Here is a 21429-nt window from a genome sequence, read left to right as displayed (position 1 = left end):
ATATATATATATATATATATATATATATATATATATATATATATATAGTTCTAAGTAATTTTCTAGCAAAAAAAATATGGATTTTAACTTGTAAACACCGAAATGTCAGAAATAGGCTTAGGAATGAAAGGGTTAAAATGGCTAGTTTTTCCATAGAGAAGGAGTAGAGAGAGACACCTTTAGACGGCAGCATCCTGGAGGGGGGTACCATTAGATGGAACAGTAGGTTAAGTTCCTTTTCACACTCGTCTTGCGACTGCAAAGTCGCATGACAAGTCGTACCCCATGATTTCCAATTAGTACCATTTATATAAATGTGCAACTTCAAGTCGCACCGACTTCAAAGTAGTCCCTGTACTACTTTGGTCAGACTTTGATGCGAGTTGAGGTCCATAGACCTCAACTTTACACAGGAATTCCCTGAAAGCACGTCCTTTAAGTCGCAGCAGTGTGAAAGGGGCCTTAGATGGATTTTACCAGCAAATTTAGACTCCAAATCACACCTGACCAGTTTTTCTCCAAAATTCTCAACAAACAAAATCTCATGTAATTAAATAGTGTCTGTTCATATTGCATATAAAGCTCTCAGGCATCTGTAGCTCAACACCTGATGCTCCCAAAAGCAACATAAGCTATTTTGAGGCAGATTTGGGTGTTTTTGGTCTCAAAGTCTTTAATAGAAAGAAGTACTAAACGTTTTTTGCCTGAATGCAGGGAATACATTCATGTAAAAGGCCTTTCAGCTTTAGAACCACTTAAAACCTAACACCAGCTTACATTTGTTACAGAAACAGTTTTTTTTCTTTTTAGGCTAAAGATTTTACATAAGCTGACCATTGTAGGCATGAAAAAAATAAAAATAAATAACCGAGCTAGTGAAACACCCAATAAATAAAACAAATGAAAAAAAATATAGAATATCATTAAACAATGCAGCAATCCCCACAAAGTGAATACATAAATTAATAAACTCCCCATAAATTCATAAAAGCCTCAAATTCCCCTTGAAGTGAAAGGTAAAAGATTAAAAAAACAAAAACAAAATTTAAACAAATGTCTCGTCAGTTCAGTATATGAATGATATTAGTTTTAAGAATAATGTATTTTCCTGGTCTTTGATTACCTTCTTTTCCATCCCAGCATTTTGCAGTGAATAAGATTATAAGGAAGCGTTGGAACATGTTGCAGAATGATAAGGTTCTAGGGCCCATTTTACCACCCAAACCTCAGGTGATCTATAGGGGTGTTCCTTCCTTGAAGGATCATGTGGCAAAAAGTCATCCAACATTTTTTCATAATTTGACAGGCTTTTACTAATGTAGAAAATGTACTCTATGTCAAGTTAATGGATGTAGGAAAATTGACAACTTTAGCTCTAGGGTCACCTTGAGATTATATACTATCAAATCAGTCATCACATGCACTACCACAAAATGTGGTTTGTTACAATGCCCATGGGGTCTCTAATATGTGGGGAGGACCACATGGGCCTTGAATGTTCATCTACAGACATGCCTAGGCAACATTAGGAGAGGTTTTAAGAGTCATAGCGTCCCTAGACACTATGCCACTGTGCATAATAAAGACCTGGCAGGTACAATATTTTGGGGACAGACAAGTATCCTCCAGTGCTGGAAGTGCTGTTAAGAGAGAAAATTCAAGATTGGAGAGACTATATCGTATCATCCTTATAATTTATATCTATGTTTTTTGTGGTTAAAGTTTTATGTGTTTTTTGCTCTCTCCTCCTTTCTAATTTTCAAAATGTTATTTTCCCTGATCTTTTACCCCATTGGAGTTTATAATAATTGTATTTTAAGAACATTTGGGTTTTCTTTTTGGGGGTGGGCAAAATACATTTTTTCTATTTTTCCATTGTATATTTTACAGATTTTACTTATTTATGAAGTGTCTCCTTGACCCTGATTTGGGTTCCCTTACACATTTTTTGGGAACAGTCATACTTGGGTATGACCAGTAGATAGTATTTCAGAGATTCATTTTTTGCATAGTTACGTTGATCCAGCTTGGCTATTGCTATGGTCTTTTGGGTCCTGTGCTGAGCAGCTGGGCTTAGGCACCATTCACATAATGCCTTGCATTTTCTTCAATGAATGCAAAGCGTTCACTGATTAAAAGGAGGTGGAGTGGTAACATCACAATCCTTATCTTGTCAAATCTGAAAACGCATTGCATTCATTAAGATGGTTGCAAGGTGTCTGTGCCAGGCAAGTGACACCCTGTGGCTATTATGCAGCACAGCAACCACTTGGCATTGAGACCTGGAAGACAGTGGCAAGCACTGCAATAGTGGTAACTACTACAGTGATCCCACATATGCATACTTACATTGGTCCAAGCTGGAGCTGCATCTATACCTGGAGACTACAGGGTAAATGACTGCACGGAATGTGATCCTTGTGTGCAGGGTGGGATTAGTGAAGCAACATGCGGATCTACTGGAAAGAAGACAGGGAGAGTCGCACATTTTGACCACTTGACAGCAGATGGAGCTACGTTCAACTGTAGTCCTAAAGACTACAATCAAGTCATGACTATGGAGCACTGCAGAAGAGGGAGGAAGAGGGGTCACTTAACTAAAGGAAGTTAAAATCTGGGATTCAAGCACTTGTATTTTGAGTCAAAGCACTTACCTTGCATTAGCAGATTTTTTTTTTTTTTTTAATAACTAAAATCCTATTTTTAGTTATAGTACAGTATTCCATTTGAAATAAATTTTCCCTCAGTTCTACTTTAAATGACTTTAAGACAGAAATGATCTCCGATTCCTTTACCTTTTCATCAGGGATTGTATTAGAGGTATCAGAGTGATGGATCATAGCAGGAATTCCCCCCAGTTTAGACACTGCAGTTTGCAGAAGAGTGAAGTTTGTTCTTTCATTAGCCAATAATTCTTTATACAAGGCTGAGGTGGTGAAGCCTGTAAAACAAATAAAACAATTATGGAAACCACGGTCATTATTATCCTTCATGGTGTCAGGTCATGTAAAACTGAGCGAATATGGGTGAAAGCTGATGGGTTAAAATTACTCCAGTGCTAAAATTTATTCCAATTTACCAATGTTCTGGGTATTTATTTTGGAAGACCGCAGTCAAGAGAAATTTCCAATCTATTGTACATTTAAATTGTGGCTGCACATAACTAAGTGCTTGGTGTAGTAACCAGACATCATTTGCAGTAATCCTCGGTTCATTTACAATGAGTTTGGGCATAATTTGCACTTTAACTACTTAACCACCTCCCACTGCACATATACGGCTGGGTGGGCGCTTCCTCCTGAATGGACGGTCGGGAACGTCCTTCAAAAAGAGGGGGGATCACCAGCACAGCGGCGCGATCCCGATGTGCTCATGTCACCCGGACACGGCATATCACCAATCGGCAGGAGGGCTCTGTGATTGGCCCTCCTGATCACATGATGGCTGTGTCCAATCACAGCCATCATGTGATGTAAATAGAGAGCCGGTTGCTAGGCGATCAGCTTCCTCATACGGAAGTTGTCAGTGAGGAGAGGAGAGCAGATCGCTGCAGCCAGCCGGTGATCAGTGAGTAGGAGCGTTTTTTTTACAGCTTTTTACACACTGATCACCGACCCAGTGTCCCCACACAATGTCCCCAAAACACTGTCACCACACAAGTCCCCACACAGTAAAAACACCTGTCCCCCACATATGTAACAGTCAAATCATGCCCCAATGATCATCTGCACAAATATGTCCGTGATCAACTGCGTACATCTGTCAGTGATCACACAAACCAATTATTATACACTTAAAAGGGATTATTTTTTTTTTACCAAAAACATGTAGCAGAATACATTTTGGCTTAAATTTATGACAAAATTAGATTTTATTGGATTTCTTTTAAAATAGAAAATAGTTTATTTTTCAAAATTTCCGCTCTTTTTTCACTTCTATCAAAAAAAACGGAGTCATGAATAAATACCACCACAGTGGTTAAGGACGGGCCTATTTTTCAGACTTGGTTGTTTAAAAGTTAAAAATCAGTTTTCTTTTTTTGCTAGAAAATTATTTAGAACCCCCAAACATTCTAAATATTATATGCAATACTTTATGTCACACCATATTTGCGCAGCGGTCTTACAATCGCAATTTTTTTTTTGAAAAAAATTAAATTAAAAAAAAAATATATAAGACAACAGTAAGGTTAGCCCAATTTTTTTATATTGTGAAAGATAATGTTACGCCGAGTAAATTGATACCCAACATGTCACGCTTCAAAATTGCACCCGCTCGTGGAATGGCAACACACTTTGACCCTTAAAAATCTCCATAGACGATGTTTAATAATTTTTACAGGTTACCAGTTTTGAGTTAGGAAAGTTGTAGTGCTAGAATTATTGCTTTCACTATTGCAGCGATACCACGTGTGGTTTGAACACAGTTTTCATATGCGGGCGTGACTTTTTTTTTTTTTATTATTTATTTTACTTTATTTTTTTTACACAGTCCTTTAAAAAAAAAAAAAAAAAAAAAAAGGGGTCACTTTTATTCCTATTACAAAGAATGTAAACATCCACTGTAATAGAAAAAAGCATGACAGGATCTCTTTAATGTGAGGTTTGGGGTCCAAGACCTCAGATCTCACATTTACACTAAAATGCAAGAAAATAAAATAAAATTCCCCATTTAAGACCATTAGACAGAAGTGACGTTTGACGTCGCTTCCGCCATCCAATGGTATGGAGCCGAGTGGGGGCCATCTTTCCCTCACTTGGCTCCAGGCTGTTGAGGGTAGAGGACCCGATTGTCTACCGATGGATCCGGTAAGCGCCGGAGACCACCGGAGCATGGCAGGAGGGGGGGTCCCCTCTCCCACCCCCGATAAACATGATCTTGCAGCGAATCCGCCGCGGAGACCACTTATCTAAAAGAGGACCGTCTGCCATTGAAGAGGATACCAGAGTTATGGCAGCTATTTGCTGCAACAACAATGGTATTCCACTTCAAACAGCTGACATACGACGGCGGGCGGTCCGTAAGTAGTTAAAGCAATAGTAGATAAACAAGACTTACCATCACACATTCCAGACCACATATCGACAGAGTTGTCAGAATCGGAGGAAGAATTGAGCCCTACTGTCCCAGTTTCACTACATTCTATGGTCTGTGTGGTTCGCTGATGAACAGCATCTAATGCCACATAGCTGGGGTGGTAATGGTTAATTAGGTAACAAAATACTCTCCCATCAGAAAATGACACAGTGAAGTTTTGAACCTACAAAAGCAAAAAAAGGAAGAAGAAGAAGAAAAGAGAATATAATATATAAAAAATAAATGACAAATCAAATTTGCCCCTTCGTACCAATAGCAAATCAAAAAAGTTAAGGTGGGTAACTGGCATCATTTGTTACAGTAGGACATGGACATTTGGGGTGTGTGTGTGTGTGTGTGTGTGTGTGTGTGTGTGTGTGTGTGTGTGTAAGGTATGCCTTACATAAAGTCTCAGAAATCTTTCACTAAAGTCTTCACATTATAAAGTTTGAATACCAGGTCATAGATAGATTATTTATAACTGTAAAAGAACAAAATTCCACACTCTAATTTTTAAATTTTTCCTGGAAAAAAACAAAAAAACACGGCTTTGGAAAAAAGCCAGTTTTTCTCCCCAATTTCATTAGTTTTTTTTTTTGCAGGCCTTTCCATCTCTAATCATACCATTAACTCGCAAAGTTTCCCAGGGTGACAACTGTACTGAGCAGTCTGGTCACCCTAGGCCAGGGATTGTGTTAGGACTACATAACACTTCCCTCTTTTCTCCATGTAAGGGGGAAGTGTTTTGTAGTTTGCAGAGATAGCAGGGAACAATGCTAACTGATAACAGTCCAGAGGTAGGGAGCTCAGTTAGTTATCAGCCCACAAGATTTCTGGCTGAATGAACAGCTATTTGTTTGCACTTGCCAAAACAGATTATAAGATACTTTAAATGGTATATTTAACAAGTTGCCGACCAGCCGCCATATTTTTACTGCAGCAGGTCGGCTCTCCTGCGCGAACCGACGTACCTGTACATCAGTCTGTGCATGTGAGATTATGGGCGCGCGGGCTCGATGTCCGCCGGCCGCAATCAATGTTTAGAGGCAGAACGGGGATCTGTCTTTGTAAACAAGGCGATTCCCCGTTCTGCCAGATGAAATGACAGATCTTCTGTCCCCAGTGATCGGAAACAGTGATCTCTGTCATGTCCCAGTAAGCCCCCCACCCCTACAGTTAGAACACACCCAGGGAACACAGTTAAACCCTTGATTGCCCCCTAGTGTTAACCCCTTCTGTGCCAGTGTCATTTATACATTGATCAGTGCATTTTATAGCACTGATCAATGTAATAACGTCACTGGTCCCCAAAAAGTGTAATTTGGGGTCAGATTTGTTCGGCGAAATGTCACAGTCCCGCTAAAGATCGCAGCTTGTCACCATTACCAGTAAAAAAAAAAATTAAAAATATAAGTCCATAAATCTTTCCTGTAGTTGTAGACACAATAACTTTTGCGCAAACCAATTAATATACGCTTATTGTGATTTTTTTTACCAAAAATATGTAGAAGTATACATATTGGCTTAAATTTATGAAGACATTTTTTTCTTACATTTTTTTTGTGGATATGTTCTATAGCAAAACATACATTTTTTTTCCCCCAAAATAATTGTCACTTTTGTTTATAGCGCAAAAAATAAAAACCGCAGGTGATAAAGTACTACCAAAAGAAAGCTCTATTTGTGAGGAAAAAAGGACATACATTTTGTTTGGGTACAATGTTGCACTACCACGCAATTGTCAGTTAAAGCAACGCAGTGCTGTATCGCAAAAAATGGCCTGGTCATTAGAGGGCAAATCCTTCCCTGGCTGAAGTGGTTAAAGTACCATTTTTTTATCATTGTTCTGCCCTTCATTGGACAAAATGCATGTAACTGTCACATGTAGATCGAGGCTTCCTAAAGCTGGATACACGCTATACAACTTTTGTTGTTTGATTTTCTTTAGATTTACCTTCAATTATGTAGTGCCTGCCTGACTGCATACAAATTGAAAGTGTTTAGGTATGACCCCATATGATATTGTTTTGGTAAATCTAAAGGAAAAAATCTAAAAGGAGATTGTACAGTGTGCATTAGGGGTGCTGAATATAAATCGTAGCATCGATGCGTGGCGATTCAGCCGTCCGCGATTCTGCATTGACCAATGACGTCATCCGCCATGCCCTGCTTTACCTCACAGCAAGAGGAGCGCATGGAATGCGGAACAGTGGACGTTAGCCCTGCACTCTTTTCCCGCTGACGCCATCCCCAACCGCCCGGCTTCGCTGTGTTGCAGGCAGATGCGGGAGACCCGAACGAGCATCCCCAAGTTTCTGAATACAGGACGCGCTTGTCCTCCTCACACTCTGTCAGACTGTCATCAGGTACTAAGGACATTACCCTCCCACTTAACTTTTTCTGTTGAACAATGGCTATATAATAACTGTCATTTACCCAAGGATATGGTAGCAATGGCAAGTAGGGGCAGAGCTGTCAGCTTCATATTTCATCTAGCTTTGTGTTTCTCTATTAGCAACATATGTGTCTCAAGCAGCAAATAACCCAATAGTATATCTACCCAATAGCAATACATTTACCTTTAGCTGCAAATATTCCCCACCCCCCCTGCAGTGTACTTCCAGTAGAATATGTACCTTTTTTATTGTTATAGTGTGATTTGTTTGTTAAAATGATACTAAAAGGGTTTTTTTTTTTAAGAAAAAATAAGATATACTTACCTGCTGACCCTCTCCTGTACCATGTCTGCAGTCTCTGACCCTCTCTGGTAGTAGGTCTGCAGCCTCTGACCCATTTCCTGCATCATGTCTGCAGTCTCTGACCCATCTCTTGCACCATGTCTGCATTCTCTGACCCTCTCCTATAGTATGTCTGCAGTCTGACCCTCTCCTGTAGTATTTTGGGGGGAGCCTCAAACTCCAATTTAAGTTGTTTGCTGTGTTTAGACTTTGCTACTTGCAGGGAGTCTCTTTTTTTAAAAACAGATAAAATTAAAAAAAAAAATTAATAAATAAATAAAAAAAGAAGAGTTCTGACTGCATGAATTTTTGTTGGATGGAAAACCATGCGCAGTAATCATGATAAATCGCAGAAACAAAATCAAATCGTTGACATAATCTAAATCAGATCGAATCATGAGACCAGTGACGATGCACACCTCGAGTGTGTATCCAGCTTTAGTCTAGTTATGAGGTCCAACCTGCCATCCTCTCTTCTACAACTTGTCTCAGCTCACAGCAGTTTCCCAAGACAATCTGTGGCAAGAGGAATGCAGAGAGTCAGGGCGCCAACATCCCCATCCCCTTCGTTCATCTCATTTCAAGAAAGAGCCCAGCACCAAGACAAGCTGCAGTTATGATGCATCCGTCTCTTCCTGGAAGTTATTGGATCGACCATGGGAGGGAAGAGGTACAAGACCTAGCTACATGTGACAAATTTCTACAGGCACTTTGTCCCATGGGGAGCAGAACAATGTGCAAAATTTGTATAGATAATTCTTTAACAGACTAAAAAAGGAAGCAATTGAGAAAAACGTATTGTTAGAATCGACATACCTTAACTGCACTATTGTTACACATTTCTAAGGAGTTTAAATGATAAATTCAAAAGTGCCTGCAATGCTAGTGGATGGTAAAAAAAAAAAAAAAAGAAAAAAAATACCTTTGTGTTATAGAAGGCACATATTGCGTTAATCCATTCCATGAGTAGCAGTACTTGTTCACTGTAATTCTCTGCTAAAAATGGGATACTGTCACGCTTCGTGGTGACTGATGGAAAAGACAAAGCACGTAGGGCAGCAAGCTTTTTCTGGGTGCTGTAACTGCTTTTCAGGAACTTTATCTCTTCTTTTAAATGGTCAACATTCAGCACAACTTCCACCTATTACAGATAAAGAACAATGGTCATAGCAGATTAGACAGAAAGAAAGCCATATCTACAGTTCGAAAGGGGCACCAAGTACATACTAAAATAGAATGTTTAACATGAAAAAAGGACCCTCATTTGCTCTCAGCCTCCTCCAAATGTAGATTCCTTTTTTGCCGCTGTGATCCAACTTCCTGTTAGAGGATGACTATGTTCATTCTCCATGTTCCCACTCTGTATGTAATAGTGTAGCCACCCTCTCTTACTTGGACCGGAGATAGACTAGGGACTGTGAACTATGGCAGCGGTCACGATCCAGTGATCCGTGGACTACTAACAGTCCACAAGAAAATTTTGGAGGTCCCCCGGGGTTCTGCCGCAAATCAACATTGTGGCGGATATATACCGCCCAATGTTGTTTCCAGTCAATACTGTCAGCGTGTAAGGATACCCGATGCCTCCTCTGAGGTTCTGGCTCTTGTAAACTCAAAGGGACCAAGGCATAAGTATAAGGCAGGGGTTTCCAAACTTTCTAAACAAAGGGCCAGTTTACTGTCCTCCAGATTTTAGGGGTGTCGTACTGTGGCCATTGGGAGTAGAAATTGTGTTGCTGTCAGTGGGAGTAAACAATACATTGGTATTAGTGGGAGGGAAGGTGCCCTATCGCTGGTGTAGGTGGGAAGAATAATGCCCCTGCCCCATCGTTGGTGTCAATGGGGGGGAATAGTGCTCCATTGTTGATGTCAGTAGCAGGAATATTGCCCCACTGTTGGTGTTAGTGGAAGGAAAAGTGCCCCAAGGGCCAGATAAAGGCAAGCAAAGGGCTGTATCAGGCTCCCAGGCCGCAGTTTAGAGACCCCTGGTATACGGCAACAGTGTGATCCAGGGGGAGGGGGTCAGAGAGCCAGATAACTGTGTATAATACACATAAAATTCATGTTAGTGGTCCATGAGAATTAAAATCGTGAGTTTAGTGGTCTGTGAGGTCGGCGACCACTGGACTATGGGATCTTTAGTATGCATTGAGCAGGGCACATAACAGCAACCGATGTGCACCGCTTGTTCTATATATATATATATATATATATATATATATATATATATATATATATATATATATATATATATATATATATATATAGAGAGAGAGAGAGAGAGAGAGAGAGAGAGAGAGAGAGAGAGAGAGAGAGAGAGAGAGAAGTGAGGGGGAAAAAGGAGAGGTTCGGGAGGTAGCGAATGACGTTACAAGGAGGCAGAAAAACACCATAACAATTTCATGAAAAATAGAATACAGGGCCATTAAAGTGGATGTAAACCTAAAAAGTCATAAAACCTTGCTACTGCCTCTTTAAAAAGGTAATCCAATCTGCTGAGTGCTGCCCGTAATTTTGTTTCTGCTGCCAGTGAGCTAGAATACCTGGTTGATCCTGCCTGTGTCTCTCCTCATCAGAGTAAACTGACTACGCTAGCATGGCTGCTCATCCCAATGTCTATAAAGCCTCGCTGTGCAAGAGCACAGCATGCCCATGTAGTTCCGTGGTCTGTACAAAGTCACACCCTCCACCCATCCACACCCTCCACCCATCCCTCCTGCCTTGAATCATACGGAATTCGCCTGCAACTCCTCCCCTCCTGTTTGTTAATGCTGCTGTTCTCTGCTGACATATAGAAAATTCCTCAGAGAGGATCAGAAACACCTCCCAGGATGTTTCCCTGAGCTCAGGCTAACAAGTAGAACATGTCAGATGACAGTTATACAGTGGCATTTAAAGAGGCATTTACACTTTTTATTAGGGGAAAAAAAAAAAAAAAAAAAAACAAACACACACACACACACACACACACACACCACTACACAAGCATCATGACAGTTGATTAATAGGAATGGTATTGTGAAACTACTCTCTTTAAGCAATGCAAGTGTATGGATTATTTTTGGAGAATAATGATATAATTCAGTGTCACTGGTTGTCTCATCATGAGATTATATTTATTTATTTTTTGTTGGAAAAACAAAGTTATTATAGCCATAGTATGCACTGACTAGCATATAATGAACAAATAAGCAGAATTCACAAGATGAAACCACACAAGGGGTAAATGGACGTAATCAGTTTGTGGGAAGTGGCATGAAAGGCAATATCCTGTCGCCAACAAGGTGTAAATATGCGAGCTCAGAAGAAAAGGACATTTTTTGAAAAAGGCAAGGCATTTATGACAGAAGAGATCCTATTGATCTATTCTGCCATAAATGCATTCTCCTGCCTGTCAGCTGCAATGTACACTGAGCTGCACATTTATAACGACCCCAATCTGTGCCGTGGCGACGTGACTCTCAAGTGCATGCGCGGGAGTGACGTCATCGCGGCCTAGCCTATCAAACAGCCGAAGGATCAGAATCCAGAAGAAAGACCGGGAGAAGATGGAAGCACTGGGGGCCAGCTGGATCGATCCCACCACAGTGATGGAGGGTACCTTTTGACAAGTAAGTCTGTCATAATGTACTAATATACTATGCATACTAGCACAAGATTGCATAACCCACCTGGGGGGCCCTAAAACGAAAATTATATAGCGGAGTTTACTACCGCTTTAATAACTTGTTTTAGAAAGGTAGAGGCTTCAGGAGAGTCATAGTTACCTAGGCTTCATCCCCAAAGCGAGTTCATAATCAAACAGCATGCAAAAAAATCTGAACTACCATCCTGGGTCAGTGACTCACTGAATAGAGATGCCAGGACAGCAGCACTGAAGCACAGGTCACCTTTAATGCTCATATTCTACTGTATACATTTTTCCGCCATAAGAGACTAAAATGTGACAAAGCATTGAAAGAAAAATTCTAAACGTTACTTTTTTCTTTAAAATGACAAACATGTTATGCTTACCTGCTCTGTGCAAAACTATTGCACAGAGCAGCCTTGATCCTCTTCCCAGGTCCCCTGCAGGCACTCCTGGCTCTAGCTCCCCCCTGCTGTATGCCCCTATAGCAAGCAGCTTGCTATGGGGGCACTTGTGCGAGCTTACTCACAAAGAACATGGCTTGGCCCAGTCTCCCTGTCCCTCCTTACTGGCTGCGATTGACAGCAGCAAGAGCCGATCGGACTCAGGTAATTATAAGAGGGGGGGAGACTGAATACAGAAGGTTTTTTTTACCTTAATGCATAGAATTCTTTTAAGCAAAAAACTTTTTGCATTTAGAACCACTTATATATTTATAAGGACACCTTATTATAAAGGTTTGTTGGCGAGGGATTACATGGAGAGGACTGACCTTTTCTGTCCAAGAAATATCTACAGTATATACACCTGTGCTCAGTAATGATTTAGTGCTAGCCCAAAACAAAAACCCCATAGTCCTCAGTGAATTGAACCATAAGCACAGCAAGAGACCAGGAAATAAGAGACCCCAGGAAGTTTTGGTATCAGCAGTATCTTCAGCCGAAGAGGCATTTTTTATTTAGGTTTTTGTATAATAATATCAAGGAGTCAGTCTGCATGTCTACAAAACATGGACAGTTTTATCCAAAAACGGTAAGTATGAAGCAGAAGGTTACTTATCATTCTCACACACAAACATGCAAAACAATACCTGAAAGGTTAAAACAATATTCCACAGCAAAGCCAATGTACGTTCTCTGTGTCTGTCCACAATGTCTTTGGATGAGATGGCGTTACCTGTAATGCATTTATTTTTAAAATTGTATTTGAAAGAGTGAAAAGATATATTATAGACATACTCTATATATATTCTCAATACACACATTAAGAATGTTTTAGAAATAAATTAATTCTTTCTTAATCTCTGAAATGATTAACAGCTATTTACCACGCTCATCTTTGATCTGAACACCTCTATCTGTCAAAACTTCAAGTGCCACTTCCACGTTGTGCATTTTCTGTAGGCGACTTATTGCTGGGACTCTCAACTTTTTAGACAGACTCCAGTTATGGGTTAGGAGTTCCATCATTCGCCTGTATATAAAAGAAGTATTATTAAAAAAAGAAAAATAAAAAAAAAAAAGGGAAGGAGGTCAAATACAAAAAAAGTTAAATAGTTTAAGTCAATATTAAAAGAGAAGTATGCCAAAAACTTTTTGCGCTGTACCTCCTAAGGGTGACAGGAGTACATTTACTTTTGTTTTCCTGTGGCCGACCCAGCCGACTCCAGGCTACTGACCACTACCAGTTGACGAGGTTGAGCAGTGCCAAGCTCAGGAAGATCGACAATATTGTCAGGATCCACCCAGCTGTCTGACTGACAGGTGGCTCCATCATTTAGTGCGTGGCTGAGAGCCAGAAAGAACCATGCCTGCCCTCTCCCCAGTCTGCACTTTAGCAAGTGCTGGAGGAGCAGATAGAAGAGCAACAACCGACAGTCACAGCTCTCCACTCAGAGCAGATCAAGAACTGATTGATTAGCAGTTATGTAGTTGCTCAGTTCTCTGTCTTAGACCCCTTTCACACTGAGGCAGTTTTCAGGCATTTTAGCGCACCTGAAAACTACCTTCCTTTGCCTCCCGAATCTGAAAGCCCGAGTGCTTTCACACTGGGGCAGTGTGCTTGCGGGACATTAGAAAAAGCAATGAATGGGCAGCGCTTCCGAAGCACCTGAAAAGCGCTTCCGAAGTGCCGCAACACTGGCGTTTTAACCCCTTCTGCCACTAGCAGGGGTTAAAAGCACCCCTGCTGCATAAAGTTAAAAGTCAGAAGGCAGGACCCGTTTGTCCAGTCAATTTAACTATCTATTTTACTAGTTCTCTTATTGGTGGCTTTCTAATTGTTCTACCTTTATATTTGTAATTGCGTTTATTCACATTTTAGCTATGCGTAAGCATCTTTGCATGTGAAACGCGTTAGCTATTGCGATCTCCTGTCTGTGTGGATGACTTTTGTTGTTTTTATCATAGAATAAAAATGGAATAAAGATGATCGAGTGCAGTAGTCCGGGATCTTCTTGTTCATACAGACTTGTGCACAGTCTGCACCTGATCCTCATCAAGGGTGGATAATTCTAAACCATTGTCCACAGAGCTTGTGGAGCGGTATTACCTTTGGGTTAAAAGCACCCCGCTATCGTTAAAAAGTGACGCTTAAACAGCACTAAAGCGAGCAGCGCTTTAGCACGAACGCACGGGTGGCCCCATTGTGAAAGGGGTCTTCGTGATGTGGGACAGCTGCAGATTCACACAGATGCTGCAGCATTGTCGTATGCATGTTTTTTTTTTTTTTTTTCCATCATCCCATACTTCTCCTTTGAAACATACATTTCCGCTCAGAGCAAAAACAAACAACCAGATGGATCTCTGAAACGAGTTTCACTTTCACTAGAACACTATGAAATAATAGAAACTTGTGCTTAGAAAGAATACTTGTAGACCTCTTTGACATTGTAAAGCACCCTCAGGAGAGGCCCAATATCTGAAGACAAAAAGTTGACATAGGAGCTGTAAAACTTCATGTGACCTCTGACTCTCAAACTGAGGAATTTACAAGTTAATTGGAATTCTACAGTTTGCAAATATAGTCGCAAATGGGGGGTAAGATATAAAACTTTATGGAAGCCTGACATTTAGTAAACCAATTTTGGAAAGGAAAGAAAAGACTTTATGCTTTGCATTTCCTCCCCTTTCAGACTGCCATAAGGCGAGTTTTATTGATACTGTTGGATAGCTCTCATTCCATAAGACTTTTCTTGTTATGTCTTTTGTGGCACCTGGCAGATTGATTTTAATTGGATTGTGAAACTGTTAATTAACGTACTTCTGAGAACAAACTACAAGGAACATGTACATTACTCACACCAAACGAACACCACACTGTAAATCCACTGCAAGGTTTGTGACGGCAAAATCAAATTCATCGAGAGGGGTCTGAACATGGCTGACAGGTAATCCCAGATAACCAAGGTGGCGTGACAGATCTCCTTCTCCACTCAGAAAATCACGAGAAAATGCCAGCAAAAGGTCTTTACTTGTCTGTGGAGACACAACAGCTCAGTACACTAGGTACAAGGCTTGGAAGTTCAATATTTGAATAATTGTTAAAGTGGACCTGTCATTCAAAGTCACACTGCATAAGGCTCAACTGGGCACATGTCAGCTGAAGCAGATACATGCCCAATTATTTTGAGCTTAGTTGGAGTTTATTTTGAGCTTCCAAAAACGATATAAACAAATCTAGAATGCCCTAGAACAGTATAGGTATAAAAAAAAAAAAAAAAAAAAAAAAAAAAAAAAAACACACAATGTTCCAAAATGAACTAGGACAATTTAGTTGGGCAAGATCTCCTACAGCACTACTTCAAATTAACTTGATTATGGGGTTGTGAGATTATGTCTTTGTGCAACGGCACTCAGTCATTGATCAGGCCCATAACCATGATTTATTTTTAATAATTCTATAAATAAAAAGGGAAAATACCTACCTTAAATTCAGCATCCTTACAAAATAAGCAGGGATCATGATCAATAAGTCTTGACTGTTTAGCATAATCAAGAAAAAAAACTAGGAGCAGCAGTTTCTTTAGTGTAAACTTGGATAAAGCCTCTTCATGACCTAAAAACAGATATGTAAAAACTAGTTAACACAACAACATATACATACACTAAAATATATTATAATACACACACACACAGAAATACCCTAAATGTTTTACGACTTATACCACAGTAAAACCTAGCTCTTAAAGAGATGAAACCGCCACCCCACAATACAAAGACTCACCATCACGATACAAGTGTGGTACTGAAGGATGTCTGTACTCTGCAGCAATATCTGGATTCCAGAGGAGACGATTCAAGATGAATAGAGCAAGGCCAGTGACATCGTTATTGTCCTCCAATGAAATTAGCTCTCCAAATATAGTCTGCCAATCACAAACTTACACTTACTAATAAGGCTAAATTACACCAACGTGGTTCTATAAAGTGCAAAGCAGAAACCTGTAACATTTGACTTCATATTAAAAGTTATTACCTCCAGTCCTACACGAAGCCACAATGGATTATATGACAGTAGCCAGCATAAGATCTTCTGACGTTCACCTGGAAAATTGATCCGAGGAAAAAAAAAAAAAAAAAAAAAACCCACCACACAACATTTTAGAGGTTCCATAGTGAATTTAATATTTATGAAAATTTTAGAAAGCAATTCATAAGCCTAGTATTGAAGGGCAACTTGGACGAGCATAAAAGCAAGGCAATAAACTTTGCTATCATTAAATGAAACCTGCAATTAAAAGTACAAAAGCTTGTTAAATGCCTGCCTGTCCCACTGCATCATTCTACCCACTTCCTGTGATTCCTGGGCATCAAGGACCAGCCCCTGTGGGCATATCATCAGGCTTCCCTAGACATTCAGAAGAATTTTTAAGAGAGTAGATATCTATCTATCTATCTATATCCACCACCTCTGGCTCAGGTCTTCTGCTCACCACTATCACTTGGTAATACTGAAGTCCAGCTTCTGCATTTAAAAGTGATAGCTTATCTCCCAGTAGCTCCCACAGGTCAGATCTCACCGAGCGCTGGACAGGGACAAGGGAGATACGAAACAGGTGCCCAGGGTTCAGCGCAGTCATGGGCAGGAGATGGTGCGTGGTAGGCTGCACCCTCTTTGGTCTCCATTTTTACCCTAGTGACCAGTTGTTGATGCTCCTACTGCATGATCTCCCTTGCACGTGATTGTAGTATAGTATGCTGGGAGGTACTGCAGCCGGATAGGTGTTTTAACAGCTTAATATTGCAACAAAGGTAAGATATATGACAGATGGTGGAGCTTTTAAAGGAGGGGGAAGAAGATGAGGGCAGTGGAGGGCACCCTCTCCGAGAAAAAAGGCTATATATATATATATATATAGCCTTTTTTCTCAGAGAGGGTGCCCTCCACTGCCCTCATCTTCTTCCCCCTCCTTTAAAAGCTCCACCATCTGTCATATATCTTACCTTTGTTGCAATATTAAGCTGTTAAAACACCTATCCGGCTGCAGTACCTCCCAGCATACTATACTACAATCACGTGCAAGGGAGATCATGCAGCAGGAGCATCAACAACTGGTCACTAGGGTAAAAATGGAGACCAAAGAGGGTGCAGCCTACCACGCACCATCTCCTGCCCATGACTGCGCTGAACCCTGGGCACCTGTTTCGTATCTCCCTTGTCCCTGTCCAGCACTCGGTGAGATCTGACCTGTGGGAGCTACTGGGAGATAAGCTATCACTTTTAAATGCAGAAGCTGGACTTCAGTATTACCAAGTGATAGTGGTGAGCAGAAGACCTGAGCCAGAGGTGGTGGATATAGATAGATAGATAGATAGATAGATAGATAGATAGATATACACACACACACACACACACACACATATTCTACAACTGTATTTCTGCTGAAATTGTACAAACTAAAATATATTATTAAAATATTTTAACAGAAATACAATTGTAGATATTCACTTCCAGTACTCCAAAAGTCCGATATAGTATTCTTTCTCTGCTGTCCTGTATGGTTGTAATGTGATTCCCCTCAAAAAAAAGGGTAGGATTTGTTTGAAATCCTCATCTTTAAAAAGAAGTCCAGCCCAAGCTCATTTTTTAATGGGCTTCTCCTATGGGTCACGGGAGTGCAATTTGTTTTGCACGCCTGTGACCCGTTTTCAGCAGAGATCGGTCTGAAGAAGGCTCTGTGCTGACATCACAGGAATCAGTCCAGGCACCGTGTCATCACAATAATGGAAGTCGGGATCCGCCAGGTGCCTAGACTGACATCCGTCCCAGCCTCATCGAGCCGCTGAGAGCCTGAGACAGCCGCTCCCCACCCCTCCACAGCTCAGCGCTCCAGGGAGCGTGGAGGAGCAGAGTGGAGAGATTGACAGTCAGCTCCATAGAGTGGGGCTTGGGAGCGATCTCTAGAGAATAAAAGAAATTTACAAACAAGAGGGGAAAAAAAAGAGGGTTAAAAGAACTGATTTTAATCTTGAACTATTACAGCTTCCATGTTAAGAGGTCTTATTTAATAACTATGAATTACCATTATACACAACATTTTCACTTGAGAGTTTATTGATGAAATGTTTGACCTTACCAACATCTTTCCAGAGATGTCTGTCTTTCCTTACAAGAAGACGCCGTGCTTCAATCTCTACTTCCAATCGCCGAATAGCTTTTACCACAGGGTCGGAGGTAAAGAGGCGGCAGGCTGATCTCCTCAGTCTGTTCAACCTGCATCGGGCTGTGTATGCCTTCATAGAAACTTCTTCCTTAGTTGGAGCCTTTGGTACACTCACTTTGTGAGCGCTTTCAGCTCCAAGGATTAGAGCAGCTGCATTTACTATGAAAAAAAAAAAAAAAAAAAAAAAAAAAAATGGATTACAGTACTAACCAATACAATAAAAAGCTGCCATATGAACTCACTGTCCTAGACTGATTTAGTTGTTCTGGCGTCCTCCAGAGTCTAGTTATATACCTTCCTGAAAAACCTTCCAAGGGTACCTCATGTGTATCTTTTTATTCGCATTCCAACACTTTCTAGTGTTACTAGTCAGTGTCCAAGAAGTACAGTTTCCTCTCCAAAACGACATACAACACAACATTGCCAGGTGTGCTGGTTGATTCACTGCTTCCCCCAGGCATGCTTACACATAATACTGTCCTGTACGTTGATCCTTAATCTACCACACGCCACCTTCGGGGAAACTCTTAGATAAAATGATCATGAACACAGTATCTTGCCAGTTATAACAACTATAACTATAAAATAACAAACATGTTATACTCACCTGCTCTGTGCAGTGGTTTTGCACAGGGCGGCCCCGGTCCTCCTCTTCTAGGGTCCGCCCAGCGGTGATCCTGGCTCCTCCTCTTCTTCGTGTGTCCCAATCGCAAGCTGCTTGCTATGGAGGCACACAGTGTCTGCGCGCTCCTGAGCGGTGCGTCTATAGATTTACACAGCGAGACTTAGCCCCTCCCTCAATTCCTTCTCACCGCATTTGATTGACAGCAGAAGCCACTGGCTGCTCAAGTGCTGTGTGAAGAGAAAGAGGGAAGAATAGATGCATCAGTGCAGAGCTGAAGCTTACCTTAATGCAAGGAATGCATTAGGGTAAAAAACCTCTCTCTTCATTTTAGTATCACTTTCATTTCAACTAAAAATGAAGGAAAAACTTTATCAAAAATACCCCCCCAATCTGGATAAGATGGGAGAGGGTTACAAAACGCTTGAGTTTCTGTCATATGTTACCCCACAGAATTTCTATTTTTCTTTTCCGTCATCCGTCACATGGGTGACCAATGGGTACACAGACATGATTTCAAGAATCATACAAGTAGTCCAACCCTTCCCCACATTGTCTATTGTAAAACTGACCTTTCATGGTATCGGTTTTCACAGCAAAGTCATCTGGAGTGAGGATAAAGTTTAGCCACCAGGTAAAGCCTCGTTCTTGCTTTGCCATCCAGCGTTCATCATAAAACATATTTTTGGCAGCAAATGGCATTGGATGCCGAGGAATGACTGTAATGAAGAAACAAATTATAACTACTGGGCTGAAGATCTAACTAGCTTACATTACACTGTTTAGTGGTCGTTTACAGATGTGCAAAGTTACTTACCTCATAAAGAGACATTTACTAGCAACACTGTAAAACTGCGCAAATGCCAAACTTTTACACATTATGGGGATAAAAAGACCCCATTTCTGCTATAAACCAAACAAACACACACACACAGTACACTCTAGAGACAGTCTCTTTGATGTTTATTTCCAGTATGAGATTAAAGTTTAAACTTTCTGATGTACGGTATATACCTGTTTTAGCAGACTTCATGAAAGTCAGCTTTGACTGTGGAACAGCAACAACTCTCTTGGAATGTTTAAAGACGACAGCAGAATGTAACTGTGTCAACCTTGTCGTATCTGGAACATATTCAATTAAAAAGGAAATAAAAATTAGGCTTGATCATACAATTTTAAAATAAACTTATAGTAACGAATAAATAAACTAACAATGGAGGCTGTGATTACTGAAAGCTGAACTCAAGAAATGATCTGTATTGAATACTTTCATTGGTCTAGCTTGGCCAGACATAAGTATACATATTTAATACCCAATAGGCTACTGGGAAAGCTGTAAATCGCTGTATAGTCAGCAAAATTATAGTAATAGCTGCGATCTTACAGGTCTTGCTCGGATTCAATGTCAGTAGCTTTCCCTCTGTACACTGTTGATCACATGGCATCTCCTCATTTGGCACTTTTTATTTTTCCCCAGCGAGTACAAAGTGTTCTTTGATTTGAATAGGTGGAGGTTGTGAAGTCACCTACCCTTTTGCCCACCTAGTCCAAATGTGACTACTACAATGATTTTTAGCTTCTCCAACAGCCAATTAGGTATGAGATATGCATACTTACATTGTGCCAAGCTGGACCAATTCAAGTATTCAATATAGATCAGTCACCACCAATAAGAAGAGAGCAGGGGGTGGGCCAGAGCCGCAGCTCTAAGTGTCTTATGGATGCATAGAGTGGGGCTCAGGAGCGAGGATGCATCAGTGCCACCATAGCAAGTGTCTTGTCATTGGGGGCACTGGTCAATGGGGGGAGAGGGAAGAGCCAGAAGCACTAGCGGGGCACCCAAGAAGAGGAGGGAGGATCAGGGATGCTCTGTGTAACATCACTGCACAGAGCAGGTATGTATGACTTTTTTTTTTTTTAACAAAAAAGGTATATTTTAATAATAATAACAACAAACACACATCCTTTAAGATCACTTTAAAGCATCAATTTAAAATGGATACAGTGATCACCTACAGATTGATGCAATTCAATAACTTGGAGTAGAACAAATGTTTTTAAGGTCTCTGTGTTTGTAAAGATCTTGAAACAAAAAACCTATGGGCAGAGATGGACATTTAAGTATTTACATACAGTCATGTGAAGAAATGTACCCTATGGAAACACTTGATTTTTTTTTTAACACAACTGAACAGGCAAACATTAGATCTTTGTCCAAACATGTGCACACAGATAAGTATTATTCTTGAGCAAATGACACATAACATTGACATAATGGGGATTATTTACTAAAGGCAAATCCACTTTGCACTAAAAATGCACTTGAAATGTGCAGTCGCTGTAGATCTGAGGAGGACATGCGAGGAAAATAAAAATCACCATTTTTGCTTGTACATGATTAGATGATAGAAATCAGCAGAGCTTCCCCTCATTTCAGATCTTCCCCTCAGATCTACAGTGAGCGCACTTTCAAGTGCACTTGTAGTGCCAAGTGGATTTGCCTTTAGTAAATAAACCCCAGTGTATTCATTCTCATGATCCAAAATTACCAAAAATGCAGATAGGGCATATGGAAAAGATAAGTATAGTACATCTGTTCAAATCCATGAAATTAGAATCCAGTGATTCAGATTAGTTGCCAATGATCAGAAATGCCTTAGGGCAATATGCAGGTAGATCCAATCTTTTTTAAAAGAGAAGT

The 21429-nt window shown here is 40.5% G+C and overlaps 1 protein-coding gene across 1 annotated transcript in view; it reads right to left on the bottom strand.

The window, feature by feature from the left end:
• Positions 1–21429, bottom strand: part of ASPM (assembly factor for spindle microtubules) — a 116134-nt gene that overhangs the window by 62009 nt on the left and 32696 nt on the right. Inside the window, exons 5-16 of the mRNA XM_073592981.1 lie at positions 19743–19850; positions 19301–19447; positions 18020–18265; positions 15919–15986; positions 15667–15808; positions 15368–15498; positions 14743–14918; positions 12770–12915; positions 12533–12618; positions 8737–8955; positions 5059–5260; positions 2796–2941 (exon numbers count right to left, since the gene is read on the bottom strand). Of these exons, the coding sequence (XP_073449082.1) occupies positions 2796–2941; positions 5059–5260; positions 8737–8955; positions 12533–12618; positions 12770–12915; positions 14743–14918; positions 15368–15498; positions 15667–15808; positions 15919–15986; positions 18020–18265; positions 19301–19447; positions 19743–19850 (1817 nt within the window). The remainder of the gene's footprint in view (positions 1–2795; positions 2942–5058; positions 5261–8736; positions 8956–12532; positions 12619–12769; positions 12916–14742; positions 14919–15367; positions 15499–15666; positions 15809–15918; positions 15987–18019; positions 18266–19300; positions 19448–19742; positions 19851–21429) is intronic.

Source organism: Aquarana catesbeiana, linkage group LG07 (assembly GCF_042186555.1).
Source record: "Aquarana catesbeiana isolate 2022-GZ linkage group LG07, ASM4218655v1, whole genome shotgun sequence".
Lineage (NCBI taxonomy): Eukaryota > Metazoa > Chordata > Amphibia > Anura > Ranidae > Aquarana > Aquarana catesbeiana.
Note: the sequence above shows the minus strand (reverse complement) of the source record. Positions and strands in the feature narration are given on the sequence as shown.